The sequence below is a fragment of the Alligator mississippiensis genome, chromosome 3, assembly GCF_030867095.1.
Source record: "Alligator mississippiensis isolate rAllMis1 chromosome 3, rAllMis1, whole genome shotgun sequence".
Classification (NCBI taxonomy): domain Eukaryota; kingdom Metazoa; phylum Chordata; order Crocodylia; family Alligatoridae; genus Alligator; species Alligator mississippiensis.
In genome coordinates this window covers 258242730-258270517 of record NC_081826.1, presented here as the reverse complement: position 1 = coordinate 258270517, position 27788 = coordinate 258242730, and the positions used below count along the sequence as shown (strand labels likewise).

General features: G+C 45.6%; 2 protein-coding genes across 4 annotated transcripts; both read left to right on the top strand.

Annotated features, from left to right (window-relative positions):
• Nucleotides 1–1612: 1612 nt before the first annotated feature.
• On the top strand, nt 1613–7785 carry CCNB1 (cyclin B1). Of its 3 annotated transcripts, none has more exons than XM_019482017.2 (9): nt 1613–1721; nt 1816–1992; nt 2148–2258; nt 3777–3950; nt 5338–5496; nt 5972–6208; nt 6634–6774; nt 7091–7213; nt 7569–7785. In XM_019482017.2, exons 1-9 carry the CDS (start codon nt 1701–1703, stop codon nt 7674–7676), a joined length of 1251 nt encoding a protein of 416 aa, XP_019337562.1. In that variant the 5' UTR covers nt 1613–1700; the 3' UTR covers nt 7677–7785. The 3 variants fall into 3 exon arrangements, with proteins under 3 accessions (XP_019337562.1, XP_014449913.1, XP_019337555.1); XM_014594427.3 differs by having other exon boundaries at nt 2148–2282; nt 7103–7213; XM_019482010.2 differs by having other exon boundaries at nt 2148–2282.
• Nucleotides 7786–12475: 4690 nt separating this feature from the next.
• On the top strand, nt 12476–26891 carry CENPH (centromere protein H). The gene is made up of 9 exons (XM_014594885.3): nt 12476–12689; nt 13549–13604; nt 14483–14531; nt 18367–18441; nt 18877–18933; nt 19577–19640; nt 23462–23513; nt 25000–25163; nt 25398–26891. Exons 1-9 carry the CDS (start codon nt 12577–12579, stop codon nt 25488–25490), a joined length of 723 nt encoding a protein of 240 aa, XP_014450371.2. The 5' UTR covers nt 12476–12576; the 3' UTR covers nt 25491–26891.
• The last annotated feature ends 897 nt before the right edge of the window (nt 26892–27788 follow it).

The following is a 27788-nucleotide window of genomic DNA, read 5'->3' as shown; positions in this document are numbered from 1 at the left end:
ACAGCAGTCATCTTGGTGTCCTCCCTTCACTCACAGAGACTGAAACTGGCTCAGAAGTTCCTAACAAATTAAAAACAAATGTTTATGAATGTCCTTGGGTCCCAACATGGTTTGATATCCCATGGATGCAGCTGGAAATAAAAACAAAATACAACTGATTTCCCACATCATTCCTCTTGTACAAGCTAGAGCCTGCCAATTTCCAAGCTTGGTCAGAGCTTAGAAGGGTGAGTTACCAAAATGTTCTCACCAATCATCATCTGTGTGATATTATGAAAGAACTGGAGCCTGTGGAAGCTGCTAATCAACTAAAAGATCCAGGCAGCAGTTAATGTGGAAGCAATGCTTTTAAAAACCACCTACTACATGCTCCCACTTTGGTATTTCATGCTCTCTTGGGAAGTACAGACTGAGCTGCAGTGTAATTTTCTAATAGTCAACCTGTGTTACCCCAAAACCTTGGATCAGGGAACCAGTGGGTTGTTGAGAGAAAGAATGCTCGAGAGATGGGAGTTTCCACTCCATTTAATGTAGGTTTAACAGATAACACACAATTTTATACTATGAAATGTACTAGTTATCCTACTCCTATGATGTTCAGATAGTCCAGAGTCTTGTTGGACTATTCAGAGGCACTGGCTACCATAGCGTTTCCCAACCTTTTCCAGCCCAAGACACACATTAACATTTTTTTTCTGTGGCACACCTGTTAAGGCATTCTGTCCCCATACTCATGAGCTCGTTGCCACGGCAAAACTCCGTGGCACAGCTGTTCAGAGGCTCTCGAACTGCGCATCCCCTACAGCCAACACGTGCAGATGAATTTCCTTCTGCTTGGCCGGTTCTCTCTCCTCCCCGCCCCCCCAGTCAACACATGCACCAGTCTTCTGTGAATAGTTGGTTGATCTGGCTTGTTGATGCAGCTGGTTCGTTAGCACTAGGAGGCTACAGAATTTTCTTCTCATTATTCCCAAATTCATGTGGCACACCAGTTGAAAAGCTCAGGCCTAGCAATCCAACCCTTTGCTCCCAAAGAACCCTTTGTTCTTTGTACCTTTTGTCTCTTTCTTATTCAGTATTTGTACTATTGCTACTGGCTGTTTACAGACTATGTCATCCAATAGTGAGAAACTGATATTTCCCTAAAACCTGATCTGCATAAACACACCTGTACCTACATGCCTTACTTAGCATCCTGTCTTTCTGCACATCCTCCCCCCACAATCATCCAGATGTTTTGACAAAATCGTCTTGCTCAGCTCGACCTAGCAGGTGACCTGCTAGCCATCTCGGTAGCTATGCAACCCCTGGCAGGAGCAAACACTGGCAGCTTTATAGGGCCATCAGGCCCAAGCAGACGAGCGGACACCGGCTCAGACGGCCACGGGACGCACCAGACTACAGGAACACGGCCCTGCTGGGCACAGTCAGCCACACCCCGCCAAGCACCAGGCCCAGGCCACCCCTCCCTCCCCGCCCCCGCGTCCCGTGGTACCAACAGCCCGCCCCACTCCCTTGCCCCGCCCCATTTTCGAACTTCTGGAAGAATCAGCGCTCGGTTTCTGCGGCAACGCATTGGGGGTGGAACGTCGAGCTGCCAATGAGGAGGGAGGGGAGCAACCAATGAGCGGAGCCCAGTGCGAGTTTTAAACCTGCGGCCGCAGCAGGGGCTGGTGTTGGCGGCGGCGGCGTGCGGGGACATGGCGCTGCGGGTCACTAGGGTCGGTAGCGGGGCGGCGGGCTGGGGTCGGGGTCCCTTCCCCGGGGGCGTCCCGCGTGGCTTGCGGCTGCTCAGGGCGCCTCGTCTCTCCGCAGAACAACATGAGAGTCAGCGCCGAGAACAAGCCCAAGGCCAGTGGGGCGGCGACTACAGTGGCTGGCGCCAAGCTGGGGGGCGCCGCGGCCAAGCCCGGCCTGCGGCCCCGCAGGGCCTTGGGGGACATCGGCAACCGCGTGTGCGAGGAGCCGCAGCCTAAAGCTGCCCTCAAGAAGGTAATTTTGGAGGGGGGAATGCTGGACCTCGTGCATCCCTGGCCCAGCCAGCCTTGTGGGGGGGGTCTGCTCTGCAGATGGGGGTGGGGTGCCAGGTTTGCTTCAGGCTGTGTAGGGGGCTCCTCGGCTAACTACTTCCCTCTCCTGCTGGGTAGGAAGCTAAGCCCACGGCTGAGGACAAGCCTGCTGCCAGGAAACCTGCAAAAGCTGTGGAGGGCACTGCTGAGCCTCTGAAGGAAGAGGAGCAGGCCCAAGAGCCTGCCAAGGTACCTGTCTGTGCACCAGGGCAGGTATGGTATCAAGGAAACAAGGGGGGCTGCTGTGACCTGCTCGGTCTGCATCTCCCACCACCTTCCACCTCTGTTCCCCTTCCCCTAGGGAAGGAGCAAAGTGAATTCAGTGGCACATAATGCCAGTGTAATGGTGGCCTCTTCCAAAGTAGTACTCGTGGCCATTAGCGTGGGACCTGAGCACCTCCGTCTCTAGTCTTTCCTCTTGTGTTCTGAAGTAATGTAGCACCCTGCCTGCAGGTGAAATAGGGCATGGGCAGGCTAAGGTCTCCTTTCCTTAAAGAAGGAAATTGGGGGGGAGCTTTTTTTCCCAGGGCAAGGAGCTGAGTCTAAGGCTTTTTTTTCTGTCTTGCTTCTTCCTCTGTAGGCCCCTCTCTTCTTCCTCCCCCCCCCCCCCCCCCATTGGGTCCAACCTTTTCAGAGCTGACACTTCCATGGGGTGCCTAGAGTCCAAGTTAAAAACAAAGTGAAAATAGAAAAACTAATACAGCAATACTTGTGTTGCAGAGAACTTGGAACCCCCCCTTCCCCTAAAATCCAAAGTTTTTTGTTTCATGATGGATTCCTATTTGAAGTCCTGGCGTTTGCAATGAGGATTCACACAGTACACCTAATAGTACTGACTTTGCATGGTACCCCAGAAAGGATCTCAAGGTTCCCAGGGTGCTGTAGCACCCTAATTGAGAATCGCTGTCCTAGGGCCAGGCCACCTAAACAACTATTAATGTTCCCCTCCCAAAGTATTGGGCAAGCTGAAGCCCTAAGCTACTGCAAACAAGCACTCTCTCATTTCATGACCCTAGTCCATAGGGGAGCCCAGATGAAATGTCTGACCTCAGATAATTGAGGCTTTACTGAGTTGAAAGTGTTGTAATGTAGATCTCCTCTTCCTTCAGCAACTGTTTCAGTGTAGGAATGCATACACCAAATGCTGCTGTCAGTTCGGTGACTAACTAAAAGTTGCCCATAAACTTGGAGCACAGATCCTGGCTTCTGTCATGTACCTCCTACCAGGGAAACTATGGGGGGGAGGTGGGGACTCTGCCAGAGAGTGCTTCACTGAGCTAGTACTACTAGCTTGGGAATAGCCTGCTTGTTTTACTCTAGTTTAATTGCTGCTTGTTTGCCCTATTGTAAGATCCCAGATGCACAATGATATGCTGCCCTAGTTCTGTGTAACTAACTCCTAAATCAGTGTAGAAATATTTCTCCCAAGGAAAAATAAAGGGCCAGGTGGCAGGAAATACTGATGACCATCTTGTGTCTACAGCTGTTCTGGAAATAGTAGCTTGTCACTGTTAGTAAGGACCAAACAGCTGTTCTACATATCGCAAAATACTGGGATATCTAGTAACTGGTCTGCTCTGAATATTGGTGTCCCCTTAACTCCATCTGTTTGTACACTATCTGTCAAACTCTATTTTTAAAGGCCTGATCACCAAATGGCTGAAAAACATGGCCTTAATTAAATATATTTAACTCCTTTCTCTGTAGTTGGAGCCTCTATCCCCAACCCCAATGGAAACATCTGGATGCATGCCAGTGGAGGAAATACTGTGTCAAGCCTTTTCTGATGTGTTGCTTGATGTAGATGCAGATGATGGTTCTGACCCAAATCTCTGCAGTGAATATGTGAAGGATATCTACAAATACCTGAGAGTTCTTGAGGTTGGTATGGCTGCTGACTAGTTGGTTTGGTTGGTTTTGTTTTTTCTAGCACATCTCCCAGCACTCTGCTTCTACCCTGATCCCTTGTAAAGAACTACAAGGACTAGCTGACAGAGGAGTCTAGTCATAGATGTTCCTACAAGCTTGCTAACAGGACCAGAACATATGCCAAACCTTTAAATGACAAGTGCATGCATTCACTAGAACGGGGGTGGACAAAACATGGCCCACAAGCTAGATCCAGCCTGCTGGGACACTTCTGGCCCACAGGGCTTCTTGAAACTTAAACAGTTACTACCTGACAAGATGCTAGTGGCAGGAGGCACTGGGTGCAGCACCAAGCAGCTCAGACTCTGGTCGTGTTGTGACCAGCCCCAACCTGACTTGCCCCACTCTTCTATGCCATGCTCCTGCCTAGCAGAGGCTTCTGCCCTGATGACCCTGTGGCTATTCCCCAGTGTGCCCTCCATCTGATTAGGTGGAAATTCAGGTGAGAATAGGAAGGGAGGTGGACTGATGGTGATGGCCTCACTACATGGGGCTCATGGGACTTTGGATGGCTCTGTGCTTCCACATGCTGCTCCCAGCTGGAGTGCCAGGATCACCACGTAGAGGCACAGAGCTGGCCCAGCCTGATAGCACCAGACTTCACACAGTTTCTGGGACTCCAGTGTGCCACCAGGCTGGGCTGGCTCCATGCTGTGTCATATGGGTCCTCGCCCTGCAGTTAAGAGCTGCAGATGGGATGGGTAGGGTTGGCTTCCTCCTGCCCTTCCCAACATGTATTGGGGGTGGGACAGCATGTATATGGTGCCAGAAGCTGTGGCAAGCCCTGTGCTATTGGGCTGGGCCAGCTCTATACCTCCACATGGTGTTCCTGGCACTCCTAGCAGCATGTAGAAGTACAGAGCCAGCCAGAACTGCTGCTGGTGCACGTGCCGCCCCCCCCCCCCCCCCCCAATACTATGCAAACACAAAACAAGAGGTTGTTTTGTTTGTTTTTTAATAGATCCTGCCTGCCCCCCCCCCCCCCAGGTGTACTTCTGGGGCAAGGGGAGGGATTTCTAGTGGCAATGTTAGGGGCAAGGCTTTGCATCCCAAGATGGCAACCAGGGGGTGGGGCTACCCTTGCAGCCCTCAATTATCCAAAACTTCTTAAGTGGCCCTCCAGCCAAAATAACTGCCTGCCTCTAGTCTAGAACTAGGGTTTTCAACCTAATAAGATGCAAGCACTAGTATTCAGTAACTAAAATTAAGTACTGGACAACTTGAAATAATTGTGCATAACAATTGCAGTATGCAGGCTTCAAGACTCAGATACCATTGCCTCCCTCTAACCAAAAGTTCTATTTTGTAGTAATATTAATTATAACTCTTTCCTATGCAGGAACAACAAGCTATCAGACCAAAATTCCTGTTGGGCAAGGAAGTCACTGGAAATATGCGTGCTATACTCATTGACTGGCTTGTGCAGGTGCAAATGAAATTCAGACTGCTGCAAGAGACCATGTACTTGACAGTTGCTATCATAGACCGTTTTTTGCAGGTATGAGGGGTGTCTTGGAACTATGGCAAAGAACTGCTGGTCTGTCAGCCACTTGTCATTAAGAACCTGACTGCTAATTGATCAACAATGCTGTGGGGAAAGCTGGTCTCAAAAGATGGTCTTCACTGATTTGCTGTTGTAAACAAATTTTAAGCATTACATTTCCAGCTTTCACTTGGAGGGAGGGAAGCCTAGTGAACTGTCCTTGTGTAGCAACAGGGCCAGGTATTATGTGAAAATCCAATGTTTTTGATAATACTTCCATACCAAGTTCTTGTAGAATTCCTAGCATGGTTCACTTAAAAGTGAATTGAACGTAAAAGTTGGGCTCCTGTCAATGACTGTGGCAGGCAAGTTTGTCAGGACACAGTTGACTACCATGGCAAACGTGTGTGTGGGGGGGGGGGGTTGTGTTTTGTTTTTTGTCACGGTCATTGCTAACCTCAAACACACGCAATGGATTCTCTTGTGACAGAACAACATCGTATCCAAGAAGACTCTGCAGCTGGTTGGGGTCACAGCCATGTTTGTTGCCAGCAAATATGAAGAAATGTATCCCCCTGAAATTGGGGATTTTGCCTTTGTAACAGACAATGCTTATACCAAGCTGCAGATCAGGCAAATGGAAATGAAGATTCTGAAAGCTCTAGACTTCAGCCTGGGTCGCCCTCTGCCACTGCACTTTCTAAGGAGGGCATCCAAGATTGGTGAGGTAATGCTTTTGGTATCTCATGAAGTAATTGTGGGGCTTCTTGGGGAAGTAGGGCATAGCAGTAACTCCATAAACATGGAGAAAACATCACTCAGCTTCTCAAAACGGGCAGCTGGCTAGGGTTCTGAGCTGTGGCTAACATTCTCACATCCTGGGGGGGTGGGAGGTGCTAGAGTCATTTTGCAGATGTCACTGAAATTCTAATAGAGGCTAAGGGAAATGCTTAAATATGCAAAAACACATGTCTGAAAACAGACAAGATTGCAGTATAAGAAGGGTTTGATAAGACCCACATGAGGGAATGTGACTCCCCTACACTTCCCTCCTGTTCTCATCTGGCATGAAATGCATAGAAGCAGAACAGGGGTTGGCTCTTGGTTCTGTCAAACTGGAAATGGCTAACACCAGATGCTGATGAATTGCAGGTGGATCTAGAACAGCATACCCTAGCCAAATATCTGATGGAACTGTGCATAGTGGATTATGAAATGGTACACTACCCTCCATCCCAGATTGCAGCTGCTGCCTTCTGTCTTGCTTTAAAAATTCTTGATGGTGGAGAGTGGGTAAGTATATGGTGTGGGGTTTTGGTGGTGGTGGTTGTTTTGGTGGTGGTGGTTGTTTTGGTGGTGGTGGTGGTTGTTGTTTTGGTTGGTTGGTGGTTTTTTTTTTTGGTTTTTTTTTTTTTTTTTTTTTTTTTTTTTTTTTTTTTTTTTTTTGTTCCCTGTCTCCTTCCTTTCCACCCCCCCCCCCCCCCCCCCCCCATAAGTGGTCTTTGTTTTCTGCATGCTGACCCACCTCATGTTCTCCTTTGTTTTTCTTCACTTTTACTTTTGGGTACTACTGGGGTGGGATGCTGCAGATGGGATGTAATTCTCCTAGCTCTCTTTCCAGACACCAACTTTACAACACTACATGGCCTATGCTGAGAGTGACCTCCTTCCTGTCATGCAGCACATGGCAAAGAATGTAATTCAAGTGAACCAGGGCCTTACAAAGCGCATGGTAAGTAGCATTAGTTCTCCACAGGAAGGATGTGGCAGGGGGGGGGAGCAAAATTTAACAGGATATGTGAAGTCTAATGCAATAACTGACTTTATTTCTTTAAGGTCAATAACTTTGCAGTAAATGACAATATACATAAAACCACTTCTTCCTGATGGAGGTTAGGGAGGACTGACCAAGTTGGCATAGGCTAAACTTTCAGGCCCTAAGTCTTAAACATGCTATGGCTATTGGATCATAACACGGAAAGCCCTGGTTAGCTTGTATTACTAGTCTAATGATTTGAATTACTAGAATTAGGACTCTACTATTTCAGCTCTACAAGACTCTAACCTGATTTTTGGTTTCTCTCCAGACCATCAAGAACAAATACGCCAGCAGTAAGAATGTAAAGATCAGTACTCTTTCACAGCTAAACTCTATAGTCATACAGGATTTGGCTAAGCCTCTGTTAAAAGTGTAACTCCAGAAGAATGAAAATGTTGACACAATGTGCCACTATGTATATAACTTTTTTTTTAACTTAATTTTGAATTCAAACTTTTAAAATTAAAGCATCTTCTTACCTCCTTTTTTTTTTTTAATTTTAGTCATATGTCCTGTAGCTACTAGCTCTTGTGTGCGCTTATTTATTTGTACTCTGGGGTTTTTTTGTTTCTTGTCTATCTCTTGGTGGGTCTAGTTTAACTGTACCCCTGCATAAGGGGAAACGCAACAACTAAACTCAAACATCAGAGTTGCTTTTCTGTGCTGCCAAAACAAACACAAAGCTATTACAATAGCAATGCTGCTCTTTCTTGACTATCATAAGCTGGATAATGTCTTGGGTACAAAGTATAAATTCTGTATGACTGTTGCTATGGGGACAGTGAAGTCAAAATTACACTACCCAGTCTAATTATGCTGTACCTGAACAAAATTCTAAAAGTGCACAGATGTATCAGTCCAATATCTGTTTGGCACCAGTATAAGGAAAATTGTTTTATATTGGAAATTGGTCTGCATGTGTGCAGTTACAGCACAGCCTGGTAGCATGGAGAGCTGCATGCAGCTGGTCAGTCTGTTCTGGGGGTGGGGGGAAGGTAGGTGTTGCCTAGCTGGCTTGGAACAGCTCTCCTTCATGGGGGAAGGGGGGCATAGCAGCAGAAGCTGCTTGCTTGTCTGGCAGCCCAACCCATAGCTCCTTAAGTGGCTAGAATTCAGCACCTTCCATGTTTCAGGAATAGATCTGGCAACCATGTTGCTCTGAAATAGTAACAAGGCTGCCATGACTAGTGAACCTTGCATCCTGTAACAGCCATCCTCCATGCTTATGGGGTTTAGTTAAATTGCTTTGCATCACTGGCAAGTCTTCAGGCAGTGACCTCCTCACTGAGGTGGGAGTACTGGTTTAGTCCCTGACAACCTGATCATGGAACAGGATCCTGCTGGTTTATGTGGTACAAAATAGCAGGCCAAGAGGCCTGTTATCTCTAACAGCATATGTTTGCATTACTTGTATGCATCTTTCTGAATGCTGTCAGGCTTATGCTTCAACAACATGGCCAGAGGAAAAATGACTCCTCTCAGGCACCAAATAGCTATGCGTATCTACTAATATGTAAAATAATATCTGGCATTGGGTGCAGAGCCCTAAATGAAGGTCAGATTAGGATAGGATTATGGAGCAAAATATTGCTTGAGCTACCGTTAGGGGCCTGCCCTAAAGCACCCTGACCATCGTCCTGCCCAGCCCAAAGCACGGTCTGGCTGTGCTAGGCTGCCACCTGATTGCTCCCATGCCCACTGTACTAAGTATAATGGCTCAAATAAGGAACTGGCTTTTGGGCTGGGGTTAGGGCTAGAAGTCCTGTTTGGGCAACCCTACAGTATCCCTCCATGGTGCCAGGGGACTCTCCCAGATGCATCAGACCAGAGTCTTGCCCTGTCCAGAGTGCAGTTTTTGTGCTAGGCTGCTAACTAGCAGCCCCCCTCCCCCCGGCCCTTGCCTATTGTATTAAGTATAATGCTTTGAATAAGGAACTGGCTTTTGGCCTGAGACTATGATTGGAAATCTTTTTTGGGCCTCCCCAGACCATGTCTCTGTACCACCAGGGGACTCTCCTGGACACTTCTAGCCAGGGTCTTGCCTGGCCCAAAGTGTAGTTTGGCTGTGCCAGGTTGCCAATTGACAGCACCCCAGCCACTGTGCTAAGTATAATGGCTGGGAGTATGTCTGGAAATCCTTTTGGGGCTACCCCATGGCATACATCTGTGGCACTAAAGGACTCTCCTGGACACCTGAGCAGTCTTACTCAGCCTGAAGCATGATTTGTGTGTGCTAGGCTGCCAAATGACACTTCCCCCACCCATGTCCACTGTACTAAGTACATGGGTGCAAATAAGATGGACAATGATTTAGGCATAGCTGTGCCTACATGTGTTTAGGGTGTTTTTAAGCCTTCTTCAGAGGCACTTGAGTGCTGCTACAACTAAGGCTGCGGACTTGAACTGGGGTGTGCTGATTCTCCTGCTAGGAGCAAAGCTAGAAAGTCCTGACTGGAGGGTCTTGCCTTTCACTTGGGGTCAGACTGATTGGCATATTTGGGGGTCAGGAAGGACTTTTACCCCATGGTCAGTTGGCATATGAACTGGGGGGGTTTGCCTTCCTCCAGAGATTCCAGGGACATGACCTCTACCCTGGAATCTCTGGAGCACGTATTAATAACATTTCATAAAAACAGGACAGTGGCTGCTAAAGTTCCCCTGCTTTACTTGTGGCAGGTTTGGATGTATAGTTAGATGACAAGGCTTGGATAGGGGTGATCCTGCCTCAGGCAGGGGGTTGGACTAGGTGACCTCTGGGGGTCCCTTCCAGCCCCACTTTTCTATGATTTAATAAATCTATGAGCCCCTGGCACTGGGGAGAAACAGAGCCTCTGGGGTGGTCCTCCCTACCCAGAATGTACCACCTGCACCAGTTTAGTAGTAGAATCCTTGGATGGCAGCCCTGGGTGAGACTTCCTTCCCCAGTGACCGGGCTAGGAGGGGAGCTTCCCAGGTTGGTTTGCAACTGACTGTGATTGTGATCCATTCTGAGCTACAGTTAAAGGTTAATAGTTACTGTTTTGCCTAGGGAGTATCACTGTTACCTTTTTCCCTTGTAATACACTTGCTTTAAGTAAACATTTGCTAGTGAGTGACCCAATTTTAAATTACTTTACCAAGTTTCTGGGTGGTGGCTGGATGTAAATGTGAAAAACTGTTGAAAAATCCCTATACACATGCTCCAGGATGGAGGGAGGTAGGTGCTTTAATTAGAACAGCTCTGAGAGCCACTCTAATTAAAGTGCCTGCAGTGTCACATGTATTCAGCATCCCACGCTTCAAAAATGGTGGCAGGGGTGCTTTAACAAAACTTCGGTGCTTTGGACCAGGCAAGACCCTGGTCAGGGGTGTCCAGATGTGTTTCCCCAGTGGCACAGAGGCATAGCATGGGGTGGTACAAGAAGGATTTCCATCTCTAATCCCAGCCCAAAAGAAATTCCTTGTTTGAGCCCATATACTTAGTGCAGCAGGCATGGGGGTCTACCTGTTAGCAGCCTGGCACAAAGAAACCACACTTTGGACTGGGCAAGACTTTGGTTACGGGAGTCTAGGAGAGTCCTCCAGTGCCACAGAGACACTGTGTGGGGTGGCCCAGAAAGGATTTCCATCTGTAATAGCCCAAAAGAAATTCAAGCCTGTTTACTTAGTATAGTGGGCATGGGGGGCTGCCAGTTAACAGCCTGGCACGAAGAAGCTGCTCTGGGCCAGACAAGCTTCTGGTCACAGGAGTCTGGCAGAGTCCCCCGGTGCTACAGAGGCATGGTGTCAGGAGACAGAGAAAGGATTCCCATCCATAATGTCAGTCCAAAAGAAATTACAGGCAGTTCTCAGATTCACCACACAATTGGTTCCTGAAAACCTTGTTTAAGCTGAAACGTTGTAACTGGGAACCAATTTTCTCATAGGAGACAATGTTATAAATGGGGGATTGGTTCCTGAACCAAATCCCAATACCTTATTTTCACCAAAAAAAACGCAGAATGTTGTACTTAATCAATTATAGATGAATAATATAGCTACACTAATGTATTTATATTGTAAAGAGCAATCATATTGATTTGGAAGCACTTCTTTGAGGTGACTTTGCTGGACTTTTTGAAGGGCTCTTGGCTGGAGTCTTCTCGGGAGTCTTGGCCGCAGGTTTTTCTGGAGTCTTGTCCACTTTCCTAAAGAAAGTGTCCAAGGAAGTTTGGAGATGAGCGACGCAGCAAACTTGTTCGCTGGCATGGCATCACGTTGGATCAAGCGTTGTAAAGTCGAAACTGACGTCATAAAGTTGAAATAGGGTGTCAATTTATAAACGTTGCAAGTGTGAAAAGTTGTAACTCAAAACGTTGTAAGTTTGAGGACTGCCTGTATTCAAGCTGGTATACTCAGTACAGTGGGAGTTGTTAGCTGGCAACCTGGCATGCACAAACTGTGCTTTGGACCAGGCAAGACTCTGCTCAGAGGTGTCCAGGAGAGTCCCCCACTGCCACGGAGGTAGGCCGTGTGGTGGCCCAAAAAGGATTTCCAGCCATAATCCCAGTCCAAAATCAGTTCCTTATTTGAGCCATTATACTTAATACAGTGGCTGGGGTGCTGTCATTTGGTACCTTGGCACAGCTAAACTGCACTTTGGGCTGGGCAAGTCCCTGGCCAGTGTCCCCTGGTGCCACAGAGACATGGTGTGGGGTGGCCCAAAAAGGATTTCCAATCATAATCTCAGCCCAAAAGCTAGTTCCTTATTCAAACCATTATACTTAGTACAGTGGGCATGGAGGGCTGCCAGTTAGCAGCCTGGCACGAACAACCTGCGCTCTGGCACACCCCTTAGCCACAGGTGCAGAGCATGGGTTGAGACGCCCAGGACGAAGGCAGGATTTCAGCTGATGAATCCCGCCGGCAGCTGAGGGTTGGGCCGTGCCGTGCCGTGCCGTGCCGTGCCGCGCGGTGCGGTGCCAGGGTGGGTGCGGGCTGCCTCCCCCCGGGCACATCCGCTGGGCGACCGGCACGTGACCGCCGCAGCGAGTCCACGAGCAGCCCCGCCCCCCTGGCGTCACTGCGGCAGTGACCAGGGGCGAGGCGGGGCTCGTGATGTCTCCGCGCGCAGAATCCTGGCCAGTGCAGGGGTCGGCTCCGATTGGCCAGGCAGATTGACACTCCCCCTCCCCCTCCCCCTCCTCTCCTGCAGTGGGGCTGAGCGCCGAGCTGCGGATTGGAGCCGCCCGGGCAGAAGCAGTCGCGGGCGGCGTTCGTCGCTCGTCGCTCGTCGCGGGCGGTTTGAAGGCGCCAGGATGGCGGCCCAGCGGGCGGGCCCTAGCACCGCGCCCGCCGCTGCTGGCCCGAGGGCGGCGAAGGCCTCCACGACCGGGGTGGAGGAGAAGCTGGAAGTGGTGACGCTGCTCCGGTGAGTGTCCGCGGCGCGGGGGCCCCGGACGAGCTCGACCCAGCCTTGCGCGGGCTTCTCGCTCCCGGGTGCTGATGAAGCCCGTGAGCCAGCGCTGTCAGGTCTGAAGTATGCAATTATGGTATTGGAAGCTCAAAAAAATATTGTATTTGTTGAAAAACAATCGTACGCTGAAAATATATGCAAATGGGTCTTTTTTACTTTGCATTGCTCACTGTAGTCGCCAGCGAGCAAGTGACAGTGGCTCAGACAAGTTGGAACGTTTCTTTGAGTTATAAGAGTGGACATTTTTACACATACAAGTGTCCAGTGGTGCAACACTTGCGGTTGTAGAAGTGGCATCAGTGCTGAGGAAATAGCAGTGGCGGAGGTGCTTTAGTTCAAAGGTGCGATGCCGCCACCACTTTCTGCGCACTGACGCGCATTTCACCACTTTTACAACTGCGTGCACCTGGCGCAGCACAGTTCTCATCAGCTCGCGTGTGCAGCAGACTCAATAGTCTGCTTTGAAGCGGCGGATCTCTTCCGTGTTGCAGGACAAAAAAGTATATGTATAAATGCACAAAGTGCTGAAGCAAACCCAAAAGTCAAGACTACCTGAAAATGACTTGGGCTTCACATATGGTGCATCAATCAGCTGCCTCAAAAATTATTGTACATTTTGAACACTTTTACTGATTGTATGTTGTACAAGGGTTGAAATTATTGCACAAATACAATAATCATACACCTGGCAACACTGCAGTGAGCTCATCAGCCCAATAGCTGTGCTGGCTGCAGCCTTGGCACCTGTGGGGGGATGCTGCTGCGATGTGTAGGAGCTCAGAAGGGCTCATGTTGTTCCTGTCTCTCCTTGCAGGCTGAGGGAGCAGATAAAGCAGCAGTTCATGGAGTGCAGCACAGTTGTTAGCGCAGGTGAGCATGTGTTGTGGGGGGGGTGTTGCATTGGGCTCAGCCTCCCCTTGTCACCCCAGCTTGAAGCCTTAGGGTGCTTCTGGATCCCATACTGCACTTGGATTTTCAGGTTACAGCTGTGGCTAGGAGTGGGTTTCACCAGCCTCATCTGGGGGGGAAACTTGCAGCCCTTTGTTCCTGATTTATATCTGGCCACCATATTCCTTCATGCTTTTGTGATTTTTGATGCTAAATTACTGCAATGTGGTCCATATTTGGCTGCCCTTGAAAGCTGGAAGCTGCAGCTGGTGAAGAACACACCAGCCCTTCTTACAGTGATGGGTCACCAGGAGCCTGTCATCCCAGTGCTCCAGAGCCTCTATATTGTCTTCTCAAAAAGCTACTGGAAGCAATTAAAGTGCTGTTTTTGACTTTGAAACCCTGAACAGTGTAAGTTCTACAAAAAAAAGACCGCAGCCCCCTTTACATTGCCTCAATTGCTAAAATCAGGTGAGAGCGAGCTCCTACAAATACCAAATGTGTGCCAAGTTAGCATGGCAAAAGCACATTGGAAGTCATTCTTGGTAGTTGCTTCTCCACTTTGGAACTCTTTCCCTTATGGCCCACCAGAGCCTGAGGCTGGACATCTTTCAGAAGCAGTGTAAGACCTTATTTGGGGAGGCTTTTAGTAAGCAGAGTTAAGTTTTGGGGCATTGTCTGGAGAATTAGTTTAATTATTTATTTTATCTGTTGCTTTGGCTTGCTTTTTATTGTAAGTCACTTTTGAGGGAAGGTAGCATAGAAATTAAGTAAATTTCATTTGTTCTAATATAAATAGGTTGGTGGAGATTATTTGTTTGTTTGATCTGCCACTTTAACACTGAATTCTTCCTTTGCAGGTGAGGAAAGCACTCCTGATCAAGTCATGGAAGAAGGATTAATTGAGGCGTATGTCTTCTGATAACTTTTAAGTTTCTAAAACTTGTCAAATAGAGTGAGGAAAGAGGTGAAAACTCATGGGTTCTGTTCCTCTTCCTGTGCTCTTTAATGCAAACTGTAGACTGATGTTAGAGCTTTAATTTCACTGGACTCTCATGGAGAGAGCATTGAGGAAAGGTAGGGGTTTAGGTTGTAGCTGTGTTGGTCTAAGGACATAGGCAGACAAGATTCCGTGGGTGAATTTGATATCTTTTATTAGACCAACCCAAATAGTTGGAGAAAAGTTTTTAAGCAAGTTTTCGGGTTCAAAAACCCTTTGTCAGGCTAAGGAAGTTTCAGCAGTTGGTGTGTGCTCTTCCTGGATGGGATGAAAAGTAGAAACTTTATTCCATGCCACAAATAGTTTTATCCAATGTTGCTTCTATTCCTTAAACCTTTAGACTGTGTCTTGGAATTTAGCCATGTAACTTAAAGTACTAAACTTATTTGCAAACTATGACTTTGTTTTGTCATTTGATAGGTAACTCGATCCAAACATAAAACTGCATTTGGTTTCCAAGGCCGTATCCAGCCAAGCACGAATGTTTGGTTCCCCCGGGACAACTATCAATGGAATACATTGTGCTACTTCTAGCTGTCCCTGGGAAACGCCCATGCCACACCCCCTCTAGAGCACAGCAGGTTACCTCAGGTTGGGTAGAGGAGGCTGGGGCCAGCACAGTTGCTGGCTCCAGCAGCCTGACCTGGGGAGCTGGGGAAGCTGCAGCTGCATCACACCAGCAGCTCAGATCCTGGCTGGCAGCTGGAGGGTGGCTCCAGCTGGCCACATTCCAGTTTGGGGCAGTGTGTGCTGTCCGCACGTGCGCTACCCTGTATTTTTTCTGTGCAGGTTTTTTTTGATCTCTAGAGGTCAAAAAAAACCTGGTTCTCTAGAAGTCAAAAATTCCCATGCTGCAAGGTGGTAGTGCAGGAAATGCCTGTGTGGCACTGTAGATGAGTCTGCAGCGCCATACCACATGGACACGCTCATCTGGATGCAGCCCAAATGCGCATTGGAATTTCAGGTTGCTCATCCCTTTTTTATTAATGTTTTTAAAAAGGAATGCACTCTTGATTACTAAAGAGTAATTTATGTGCATTACTATCTATGCACATAGATTACTAAAGAGGAGTATACCTCCTCTGCTTGCGCTTGTAGGGAGGCAGTTAGACAGGCCAAAGCTACCATGGAGCTGAGGATAGCATCCCAAGTTAAGGATAACAAAAAATTGTTTTTTAGATATATAGGGAGTAAAAGGAAGGCCCAGGGAGGAATAGGACCTCTACTAAATGGGCATAAGCAATTGGTGACGGACAGGGGGGACAAGGCTGAACTCCTCAATGAGTTCTTTGCCTCAGTGTTCCTAAGCGAGGGGCAAGACCAGTATCTCACTGGGATTGTAGAGAGGCAGCAGCAGGGCACCAGACTACCAAGCGTAGACCCTGAGATGGTGCAGAGGCACTTGGAGGAACTGGATGCGTTTAAGTCGGCAGGCCCAGATGAGCTCCATCCGAGGGTACTGAAGGCACTGGCCGACATCACTGCACAGCCACTGGCGGGAATATTTGAACGCTCGTGGCGCATGGGCCAGGTCCCGGAGGACTGGAAAAGGGCCAATGTGGTCCCCATTTTCAAGAAGGGGAGGAAGGAGGACCCAGGCAGCTATAGGCCAGTCAGTCTCACCTCCATCCTAGGCAAAGTCTTTGAAAAAATTATCAAGGCTCACATTTGTGAGAGCCCGGCAGGAAAAATTATGCTGAGGGGAAACCAGCATGGGTTCATAGCAGGTAGATCATGCCTGACTAATCTAGTCTCTTTTTATGACCAGGTTACAAAACACCTGGACGCAAGAGTAGGGATTGATGTCGTATACTTAGACTTCAGGAAGGCCTTCGATACGGTATCCCACACCATACTGGTGAACAAGTTAAGAGGCTGTGACTTGGATGACTACACAGTCCGGTGGGTGACGAATTGGCTAGAGGGTCGTACCCAGAGAGTCGTAGTGGATGGGTTGGTATTGACCTGGAAGGGTGTGGGCAGTGGGGTCCCGCAGGGCTCAGTCCTTGGACCAATACTCTTCAGTGTCTTCATCAGCGACTTGGACGAGGGAGTGAAGTGTACTCTGTCCAAGTTTGCGGATGACACAAAACTGTGGGGAGAAGTGGACACGCCGGAGGGCAGGGAACAGCTACAGGCAGACCTGGACAGGTTGGACATATGGGCAGAAAACAGAATGCAGTTCAACAAGGAGAAATGCAAAGTGCTGCACCTAGGGAGGAAAAATGTCCGGCATACCTACTGCCTAGGGAATGACCTGCTTGGTGGCACAGAAGCGGAAAGGGATCTTGGAGTCCTAGTGGACTCCAAGATGAACATGAGTCAGCAGTGTGACGAAGCCATCAGAAAAGCGAATGGCACTTTATCGTGCATCAGCAGATGCATGACGAACAGAACCAAGGAGGTGATACTTCCCCTCTATCGGGTGCTGGTCAGACCTCAGTTGGAATACTGCATCCAGTTTTGGGCGCTACACTTCAAGAGGGATGTGGATAACCTGGAGAGGGTCCAGAGAAGGGCCACTCGTATGGTTAAGGGCTTGCAGGCCAAGCCCTATGAGGAGAGACTAGGGCACCTGGACCTCTTCAGCCTCCGCAAGAGAAAGTTGAGAGGCGACCTTGTGGCTGCCTGTAAGTTAATCATGGAGGCACAGAAGGGAATTGGTGAGGTTTTACTCACCAAGGCGCCCCTGGGGGTTACAAGAAATAATGGCCATAAGCTAGCAGAGAGCAGATTTAGACTAGACATTAGGAAGAACTTCTTCACAGTTCGAGTGGCCAAGGTCTGGAACGGGCTCCCAAGAGAGGTGGTGCTCTCTCCTACCCTGGGGGTCTTCAAGAGGAGGTTAGATAAGCATCTAGCTGGGGTCATCTAGACCCAGCACTCTTTCCTGCCTATGCAGGGGGTCGGACTCGATGATCTATTGAGGTCCCTTCCGACCCTAACATCTGTGAATCTATGAATCTTGCAATTTGATGCAATGATCAGAACTTCTTTTAATATCACATTTCTTGTTACAAATTCAGATCAATAAATATCAGGAACAGAAATTCAAATACAGATTCTGTTTCAAGCAAAGCATTGGCAACAGTAAATATACCCCTTTCTAACTGAGTGTTGGTTTTTTTTTCATGCAAGCTAATAAATACAAATAGTCAAGCGCTGCTACATTGTTTTAATAGTTTTAATATACAACTTCCTATGTCCTAGTTTTAACCTTTGCTATTTAAAAACATTATATATATCTGTACCAGACCCATTCATCAACATTGGAAGGTTTCAGCCTTGCCTTCAGCACTACAGGGCACCTTTTGAACTAGAGGGCTAAGAAAACTGACAGCAGGAGAAAGTTCTTATATAAGAAGAGTGGGGTCATGGGCTGTTTGCACCATGTTATATATTCAGAGGGTGGCTGAAGGAAGTGACCTGGCTTGCATTTTTCATAACCCTAGAGGTTGAGCGTTGGTTCTTTCTGGCATGGTATACCCACAGCAGGCCAGAACAGTTGTAGGGGGGAGGATGGTTGAGCATTTTGAATCTTCCCTGTTCTTGCTAAGCTCCTTGAAGCAGCTTAAGAGGACTGTGACTGTTGTTGCACCACCCACCCTGCCCCACCCAACCTGAGCTTGGCTGGCAGGTAATTGTAACAACATAGTTTTCTGGGGGAGCAGGGAGAGAGGGTTATAGTGGAGTTTTTGTTGGATTATGAAACTCTTATTTATCATGCTGCTGCTTTTGTTTTAGTACTGTGGAAGAACTGGAAAGAGAAATGGAACAAGCAAAGATTTCTTTCCAAAACAAGACATTGGCATTGCATAGGTAAAACATTTTTAAATTATATTTTGAAATTCTGTTTAAATAAGAACAAACCTACATAAAAGGTGAACCACCTAGTTTAATGACTGGCTGTTCCAAGCTTGTAGTTCTTCTGCATTGTTTGACTGGCTATTCGGATAACCCACCTTCAAGCTTTGGAGTAAGGATTCAGTAGTTGAAAGAGCTTGGGGCTGTTGGGGCCGGTGTTTACCCTGATACTTTCAGAGAAACACGCTGTTTATCATTAAACTCGTAATATGTTCTAGGTCTCTAATATCCTACTTTTGTACCAAGTAGCAGGAGAAAGAGGTGACCAGAACTTATTTTTTGGTGTTTTTTTTAGATTGTATTCAAGGTTTGGGGGTGGCATTGTTTTGTGTTAGTTTTCTCACTAATGAGGTGGGTTCTTTTTTTTTCTTTTCTCCTTACCTGATATAGGGTCCAGCTTATGAATGCCCTCCGAACCAAACTGAGAAAAAATGATGATGACTCGAAGTAAGACTTCTTTAAATTGGGAGTGCGTGGTAAGGGAGAGGGGTAAGACGCACAGATCCAGAATAGAGGATTACAAAAAGCCTAACATGGTCACTTTATTTAATTAAACTCTGCTATCCTGTTATAGCTGTATTATTGCACGATTTCCAGCTAGAAAAGAGTAAGGGCACAGTGAATGGTAGGTGTGGGCTTCCATTCTTCCTACTTTGGAAATAAAAGCACACCACAATGCTATCATCACTAGCCAAAGGGCAAGAATCCTAGGTAACTTCTTAACCTAGACTTCTTTTTCCATAGCATTGCAAATTCATGCATGGCCTGCCAAGTTCTGCACATTCTTTGCTCAGTAATGCACTATTGAACATAAGTTAATGATCTGAAGTGAGGCACAAAGAGAATATTGACTTCTAAAACTTTTATTCAGCATAATAAACCTTGGGAATAACTGTTTAGTTTTCCAAATGTTAAGGTAAAGCATGGTGTGTTTTGTTGTTGTTGTTGTTGTTGTTGTTGTTGTTGTTTTTGTTTTTTTAAGTTGAATGGTCTTTGCAGAATCCAAATCATTATGTTAAAATAAATACTATGTTGATTTGAAAGTAAATCATTGAAGACCTGGGAATTAATTTGTTTATTCCCTCGTTAGGTTAATCTTGGAGACGATAAAACGCATACTAATGCTTAGTACTGCAGCAATTGAATCTCAAAAGGCAAGTATTTTTGGTGTTACTAATTTTTTAAAGTAGTATTAAGAGTGGTGTTGTAGCCATGATGGTCCAGAAATTATGTGAGATGCAAGAAAGAATGTCTTGCATTTGAAAGCTTATCTAACTTTATTCCAACTATATAGTTGTTCTAATAAAAGATATCAGACTAAGAAGTGCTTGCCTCTTGGATAATTATTTAAATAATGTTAAGATTTCCAATGGGTTGCGAAAATGATAATATTTTTTTTGAACATGGTTATAAAAGACAATATGGGCTTGTCTACATGAGATATTTAATGCCCATAGGACTAATTCTACTGCACACTAGTGTGGCTGGCAAAAATCGTGCTAATGTGCAGTAGGTTAGTCCAGTGCGCATTAAGCATCGCACAGTGTTCATTTGCGCTAATGCTCAATAGCACCAATTATGGGACATTAAGTTACTACCTGTTATTACAGGTATTAAACTTAATGCATCATAATTATGGCACATTTAATGAATGTGTAGGTGCACCCTCTGATTCTTCTAGGGAAGAAAACCCTGATCACTTGAGACAGCTGAGACCTGCTCAGACCTTCAGTTTGAGATCAAAGCTGCTATAATGGAGATAACTGTTGTATGTTTGTGTGTGGGTATTATTGCCCTGGGGTGGCTATTCTTTCTGGACATGCCGCATATTGATTTGAGTTATGGTCCCTTCACCTTAAAGAAGATGTAGAAGAACCAGGAAAAATATACAAAAGGGCACCAAGGATGATCAGGGAAATGAAGGCTATGCGAGGAGAGACTAAATAGGCTAGGCTAATAAATGATGTCAGGAAAGTAAATAGGGATTTATTATTTATCTTCTCCCATAATATCAGAAATAGGGAACATAAAATGAAATTAGAGGTGCACCAATGTATCAGTGCCAATACGATATGGACCGATGTAAGAAAAATTGACATTGTTGGCAATAGGCTTTTATTGTCTGATGCATGCAACATTTATCAGCAACATTATTGGCTACAAGTGCGCAGCCACAGCATGTACATGGCCAGTAGTGCAGCCTGGCATCTTGGAGAGCAGCATCAGGCTGGTCAGTCTGTGGCAGAAGGGGCATAGGGGAGGGAAGGGGAGGGGCAGATTGAGGCCCCGTGGTGAGGGAGTGGGACAGGCACTGCACAGCTAGGGCAGGGTAGGTTGCGAGACCAAGTCGGTGGTTTATCCAGAGAGGGTGTGGGCAGTGTGGCTTCCGCCACTGTGTGAACCCTGGGGCAGGCATGGGGGGCATGTGCCTCACCCTCCAATCTGTGTGTGGGGCAAGGGCAGACTGCCACTGTGTGCTTGGGGCTGGAGGCTGCAGCGGGCTGTTTCCGGCAGCTGCACTCAGGAAGGGCGGGTGGTGACACGTTTGGGGGGGGGGGGGGTGTTGGTGAATTTTGGGGTGGCTCTAGTCCTCCCTTCCAGCACCACCACCACCCACCCTGCCCCACCCAACCTGAGCTCGGCTGCCAAGAAGCCTTCAGGTGCAGCCTCCAGCCCCAAGTGTGCAGATCTGGGGGGCATGTTCCGGACAGCGGCGGAAGCCATGCTGCCACCCACACCATCCAGGCAAGCCGCTGACACTGTCCTGCACCCTGCCCCAGCTGTGCAGCTCCTGCCTCTGCCCCAGCCACACTCCTCCAGGGTACGCGCAGGGGTGGGAGCTCCATTCTGCGCCCCAGCCCCACTCCCTCCCTCACTGTGGGAGCCTCAATCTCCACCCCCCTCCTTTCCTCCAACAGACCTATCAGCCAGATGCTGGTCTCTAAGCTGCTGGGCTGCATATCAGCAATCGGATTGGTGTCGGCCAATATGTCTGGTCAGTAATCAGCCATCGTGTTGACCCAAAAAATCTTTATCAATGCACCCCTAAATGAAATTGTTAGGTAGCAGATCTAAAACTAAAAAAGGGAGTTCTTTTATGCAGTGTATAATTAACTTGTGGAACTCATGGCTGGGTGTTGTGGAGGCTCATAGTTTTAACTCAGTTCAAAATGGGATTGGACAGATTCATGGAGAAAAGCCTTGTTTTTTAAGGACTGGTATAGTCTGTATAAAATTACAATCAATTTCCTTTGCTCTCCCTTTTCTTCCTCTCACTTGAAAAATGCTATAAAGCCATAGTTTTATTTTTTTTTTAATTTTGTTTTGTTTTATTTATTAGATTTATGCTGCCCTTCCCAAAAAAGGCTCAGTGCAGCATACAGTAAAAAATAAATTAACTTATAAAAACAGAATAAAATATTAAAATAAGATGGTATACTAAGACTTTCTCCTCACTCACCAGAATTATAGAGGAAACGCACCTCGCCTACTGCTGCCTTCGATTTTTCAGGAAAATGTGGTCATGTCCCGTTCTCCCTCCCATCCCCCCTCCTTTCCCCCTACAGACACCTCTTCTCCAAACTACCTTCACTACCTCTTCAAAAGAAAAAAATAAATCTTTTTCCATATTCCCTCCCATCCCTACCCACTACCACTTTGTTGCCTCACACCCCAGAACCCTACAATCCATCTAGTCTAAACTACATAACAGACACCATAAAATCTTACCTAGTACATTCTGCATCAATCTCAGTAATTTGTGGCTGAAATAAAGCCTATTCTTCTGTTAAGGCATTTGGTTGTAATTTTAAGACTTCAAATGTTAGACTCCTCATCACATCTTCTTGTAAGATGTGTTAATGGCTAATTATCTTTTCTAGTTAAAGAAAAAGAAGAAACTAATTTAGTTTGAAATTGTTTAGCTCCATTTTAGCCAGAGGACGTTAGAATAATGTTATCTAATAGATGAGAGAGAGCTTTTCTCTGTGCAAGAATAAATATTGTGAACCAGTTGCTGCTCAACTTTTCCTGGATGAAGTCCCTTGTTCTGTTAAAAATACTAATGTTTTTGTTCCTAAATATGTAACTTTTAATTTTTGCTATGTTCAGATACATATTTGACTGCTCCCAAATACCAAAATGAGCCAGATTGGTGGAGTACTAAACAATAAAAAGGACACATGAATTATACAGAGTAATCTATCACTTGCAAATTGCATTAGAAATGATCTTATTTTCTTTCAGGTAGTAAAATATTGACTGGCATTGGGCCAAGAATCTTGCAGTTTCACTAGAAAACCACTCAAGGGAGAATTGTCAGTAATTACATTCCAAAATCTATCAGCCAGTCTTCACATAATCTAATATGTGCTTTACTGGCTTTTTTTTTCTTGTATAGTTAGACTTCAAAATTAAGAGATGATGCAGTAGAAACTTGTGAAGAATTTAAAAACCCAATTGACTTTTTAGAATAGTTTCCATATAATTGCCATAAAGAAGCTTCTGTAAATCATGTTATACCCTTGGTTACAGCTAAACAGTTTGATGGCCCTCAAATCAGCTGTACAGATATAACTAATAACAGCAATAACAAGACTACAAGTGATGTGCTACACTTGCAACTCATACAAACTATGGTCTGTCTTGGCTTTAACAGTAGTAAAAAATGTAATAGGTACATAGGTAAAATGGAGTAGATGGAAAGATCTCTTTTTCTAATATTAATTCTAAGTTTTAAGAAGTAGTTAGCCATGCTAAGTCTGAGGTCAGGCAGAAGGCACAGCATCTGAGAGAGCAGGCTGTAGCCTATGAAAGCTTGTGCTTCTATGAACAAGGTCGTCTGAGATGCCACCCTACCCTGCCTTCTTCATGTTTTTTTTTAATTAATTTTGTGTATTGGATTAGTATCTGTCAGTGCTCTGAACCTCATATGATTGTCAATGTTAACATTATAAAATACTTTTCTTTCACATAGCAAGCACGTGAAATGGAAGAAAAGCTGAATGATATTAAAAGGAAACGACTCTGTAAGTGTGTGTATCTGCTATTCATTATCTTCCAGGTATACAGTTTTGAGTTTTAAAGGGCCTACCCAGAATTTACTACTTCAAAGCCTTGCACAACTATCAAGCTCTGGATCTATTTGTTAAAGGTCTAAAAGCAGAGTAATACACTGTAAAAGTGAGCTGTTATGCTGAGTGCCTGCATGAAGTAAGATAACTGTTGAAATTTGACCTTGTTGGTAATTTTTGTTGTTTGTTTTTTTTTTTTAATTAAATCCAAAAACTGTTAGGCATTTGCAAAGAAGTTAGTTAGTTTAAAGGAATGCTCTAAAATAGTATAACAAAGTACTAACTATATATCATATAGTGTTACAATAATTTTTAATGACCACACCCCCACAATAATTACAGTTGCATGCATTTGATCAGAATACTTAGAGCTGGGTTAGTGAGGATGAATTTAGCTGTCCCATGCTGGCTGTCTCCAGCAGATAAGCTCAGATAGCAAAAAATCCTATTCCTCTTATCCTGTTTTATCCCCCAAAATTTCTTATTATATCAGATCTAGAGGGAAATGTCCACACGTTTTTCATCTTTTATTTCCAGTATGCAACACCTTCTACATAATCTGTTTGTTCTTTGTGGGTTTCCTCACAGCCCATCTAGAGTCAACATCTGGCATGCTGTCTCCTTGCTATTGTTTATATGCCTTTTCTTCTATTTTAGCATATGTAAAGTTACTTTTGTTGTGGTCTATATATGAGTTTCCTGCAGCATGCTATGACTGGCAAGATATTAAAGCAGTGTGTTGTAGGATAAAAATGGCAGATGCACTACAAAACTGTCATCCCTCCTTTGCAGTTCCATGACAATTTTAATTCTTGGCCAGCTATCTACAGTATCCCACAGTCCCCTGCTCTACCTTCCTGCTCCAAGAGGAAGGGAGGGAGAGTGGCTGGCTCTCTGATGGTTCACTGCTGTCAGGACGCCCAGCATGCTGCCCCCAGGCCAATCCTGTCTATCCATGGGACCATTAAGATTGGCTGTGTCCCAGACCCCAGGGGCTGCCCCCTACCCAGTCCCACCAGTCCAGTCTTGATTACATTATAAGTAGATTTGCTGAGATTGTGCAAAAGTCTATATATCAAGCTGGCATTTATTTGTTTTGCCCGTATTCTCAATGGGCAATTAATTTCATTCTCAGTAAAAGTGTATGCATGTGTGTAGGTGAAAACCAAGTGCTCTCAGGATTTCTTCAAACAAATCAAAACTAATTTATTCAGAAAGTAGGGTTGAAATGTATGACACAAGGATTTTCTTTTTTCTAGTACTGTCTTTTTATTGGACTAACTGTAGAATTGGGAGAGCTGTTTTCCAGCATCAAGTGCCATTTCTTGATATCACAAAATAATCCTTGACTCTTTCATAAAATAGTGAAAGAATATTGAGTAATGTGTGTCATTTAAGTTTGGGGTTTGTTTTGTTTTTTTTCACCCTCTGAATCAAATAGCACTAAAACAAGCTGGAGAAAAAAAACTATTACAGATTCACACCATGAAGAAAAAACAAAAAGAGGAACTAGAAAGTATTGAAGTGGGAGAAATGCTAAAGAGGATACGCAGAAACTTGCAAAAAGAAACAGAAATGACTACATTAATTCAAAATATATTTCAGGTAACCCATAACTTTGAAACAACATAAATTTCTGTAGTTTGAGCTATTAAGATTTGGTATTCTTTGTCAGCTAGACCATTTTAAATACTCTAAAGTTAACCAAAACAAACAAACAAAAACCTTAGCAACTTGGCGTCCTCTTAATAAGTTAGAACTAAACTAGCATTTTAATATTCTAGATACCTTTTTAAACTAAATTCAATCAGAAAACTAACTAATTATGTCTTATTGCAGAGTATCATCATTGGAAGCAGAGTCAACTGGGCAGAAGATCCAGCTTTAAAGGCAATTGTTCTACAACTTGAGAAAAATGTGGCTCTTATCTGAAATTTTAAACAATAAACTTTCAGAAATGTTTAGCTTCTATATAATAAACAATTGAGTAGAAGCCAAATGAACTAATAGAAATACTGGAAATACAATCTAAGTGTTGCTTCTCCAGCCTAATGATCTGGGCATTATTATGCAGCTCGTCAAAGCAGAGGTTAAATCCTTGGTATAGAACAAAATTGCTTAATGGACTAACCAAGGGTGGCAAACATTTGATCCCCTCAGCCTACTGTGGCTGCAAATATTCCCATCCCTCTCCCCAACCCCTCTTAGGTCAAGCTGCCTGCACTTACCCTAGCTTCAGATACCTTCATTGCAGTGGAGCCAGGTAAGCACAGACATGAGAGAACAGCAAGAAGGGTTGTAGAGAGGTGCTATAGAGAACAGCAGCATGCTGCCCTGGGCTGGGTCAGAGCTCCTCATGGGCTGGATTCACCCATGGGCTAGAGCAGGAGTACTTAACTTCCAGCCAGCAGGCCAAATGCAGCCCATCCAGCCTGCCTGGGAAAAAGGTTAGGCACCACTGGGCTTAGGGGATGCTGACATCTGGACTAAACTATTACATTAGTTTGACCTGAGTAAAGTGCTGTTCATAGCTTTTTGACCATAAGAGATATCAGGAAGGAAACTTGCAATTCCCTCTGTTACCCCTTTGCTCCAGGATGGAAAGTAATCTAGCTGTTGTGCTGAGGGTGGTAAAGCAGCATCTTGCTTCCACTACTCTGATGCAGGCATTTCTTAGAGGACCTCCCAAATCTGTTGATCTGTAAAATACTAACTCTAGAAAGCTTTTATGTGGCCAGTGTTTTTCATAGGCCATGACTGATTACAATGTAGTCCTGTTTTTTTTGGTTTTTGCCAAAAATCCTACCTATATTTTAAACTCATTTTAAAAGTCGTACTCATTTTTATCTTCTAAATGATGATCAACCTGTTAACATTCTCTTTGCCAAAATATAGCCAACCTTGAAGAAAAAGCAGGTAGTATAGAAAATTAAGTGAAACTTCTGTAATGGGGATGTCAGACTCCCTTGGTCCCTTGGGCTGGATCTGGACTGCAGGGGGCTTTGTGGGCTGAATCCAAACCAACCTTGAGTAGTGGTGGGTTGAGCAGTGTCAGGGAGCCAGGGGGTTAATGCAACCATCAACTGCCCCTGTGATGCTGAGATGCATCCCTAATAGAGTTCTATACATCAGAATTCAGGGACGGGGCTTGCAGCTGGAATTCTTGGCCTTTCCAGGAGCCCCCATGGGCCAGAGCTTATGACACCATTGTATTATCAAATCTGGATCTAAATTAGCTATACACTTTTTCAGTGTTTTAATTGCCTACACAATGTGGACGTCTTTATACTTGTACTTCATCCTATGCTTGAATAAAAATAATCTAGTAAATAACATTTTGGATAAGGGTAATATGTTTAACTAAATATAATAACAGATTTGGAGGCATAGTTGTTTTAGTGGGGAGGGCAAATTTTTGCTTTTAAAACGGAAATGTGATTCTGAGTGACTTTTTGTCGAATCACAGTAAAATACAAAAATGCAGTGTACTATTTGTTCTAAATCTTTCTACTAGTAAGAACCTTGTAATGAGTTATATTACCTGTCTTCATTCTGTCATTTTATAAGTTTTGCAGATTTCAGTTACTGATTTTCTATATACTGTATTTACTCAAATCTAAGACATCCCGGAATTTACAACAATCCCTGCAATAATTAGATTCTATACATGGAAACTTTATAAATGTTATAATTTTCCATGTATAGAATCTAATTACTGAAGGGTCATCCCTTCCCCCCAGCTGTTTCTGTGGGGTGGGGGTAGGTTTTGGGGAGGGCAGATGGTTTGGGGAGTTCAAGCAGCTTGCCCCCCTGCTCATGCCTCCCCCTTCTCCCCTGCCCCACAGCCTGTGGCCTCACTTCCTGCTCCGCTCCCCTTCCTGCCCCTCCCCATGGTCTCTGATCCCTACCCCCACCCCTTCCCCTTACTCCACCCTGGCAGACTGTGTCCTTGGTCTAGTGGGGGCATGGAGCATAGCCCCAGATCAGCCCCTGTAGCAATTGTGTGGGCCCTGCACTGCTGTGAGGGAGCCAGCTGGGGTTGTGCCCCAGGCTGCAGTGTGGACGGAGTCTGTTGGGATGGCACAAGTGTAAGGGTCTGGGGGAAGAGATGGGATGCAGAGGTTGGGGGGAGGTAAGCAGCTGTTATGGCCCTGACCCCAGGTATGGGCTGAAGCCAGAGCCACAGCACCTGCTCCCCTGCCCCCCCTACTACTTGATTCTAAGATGAGT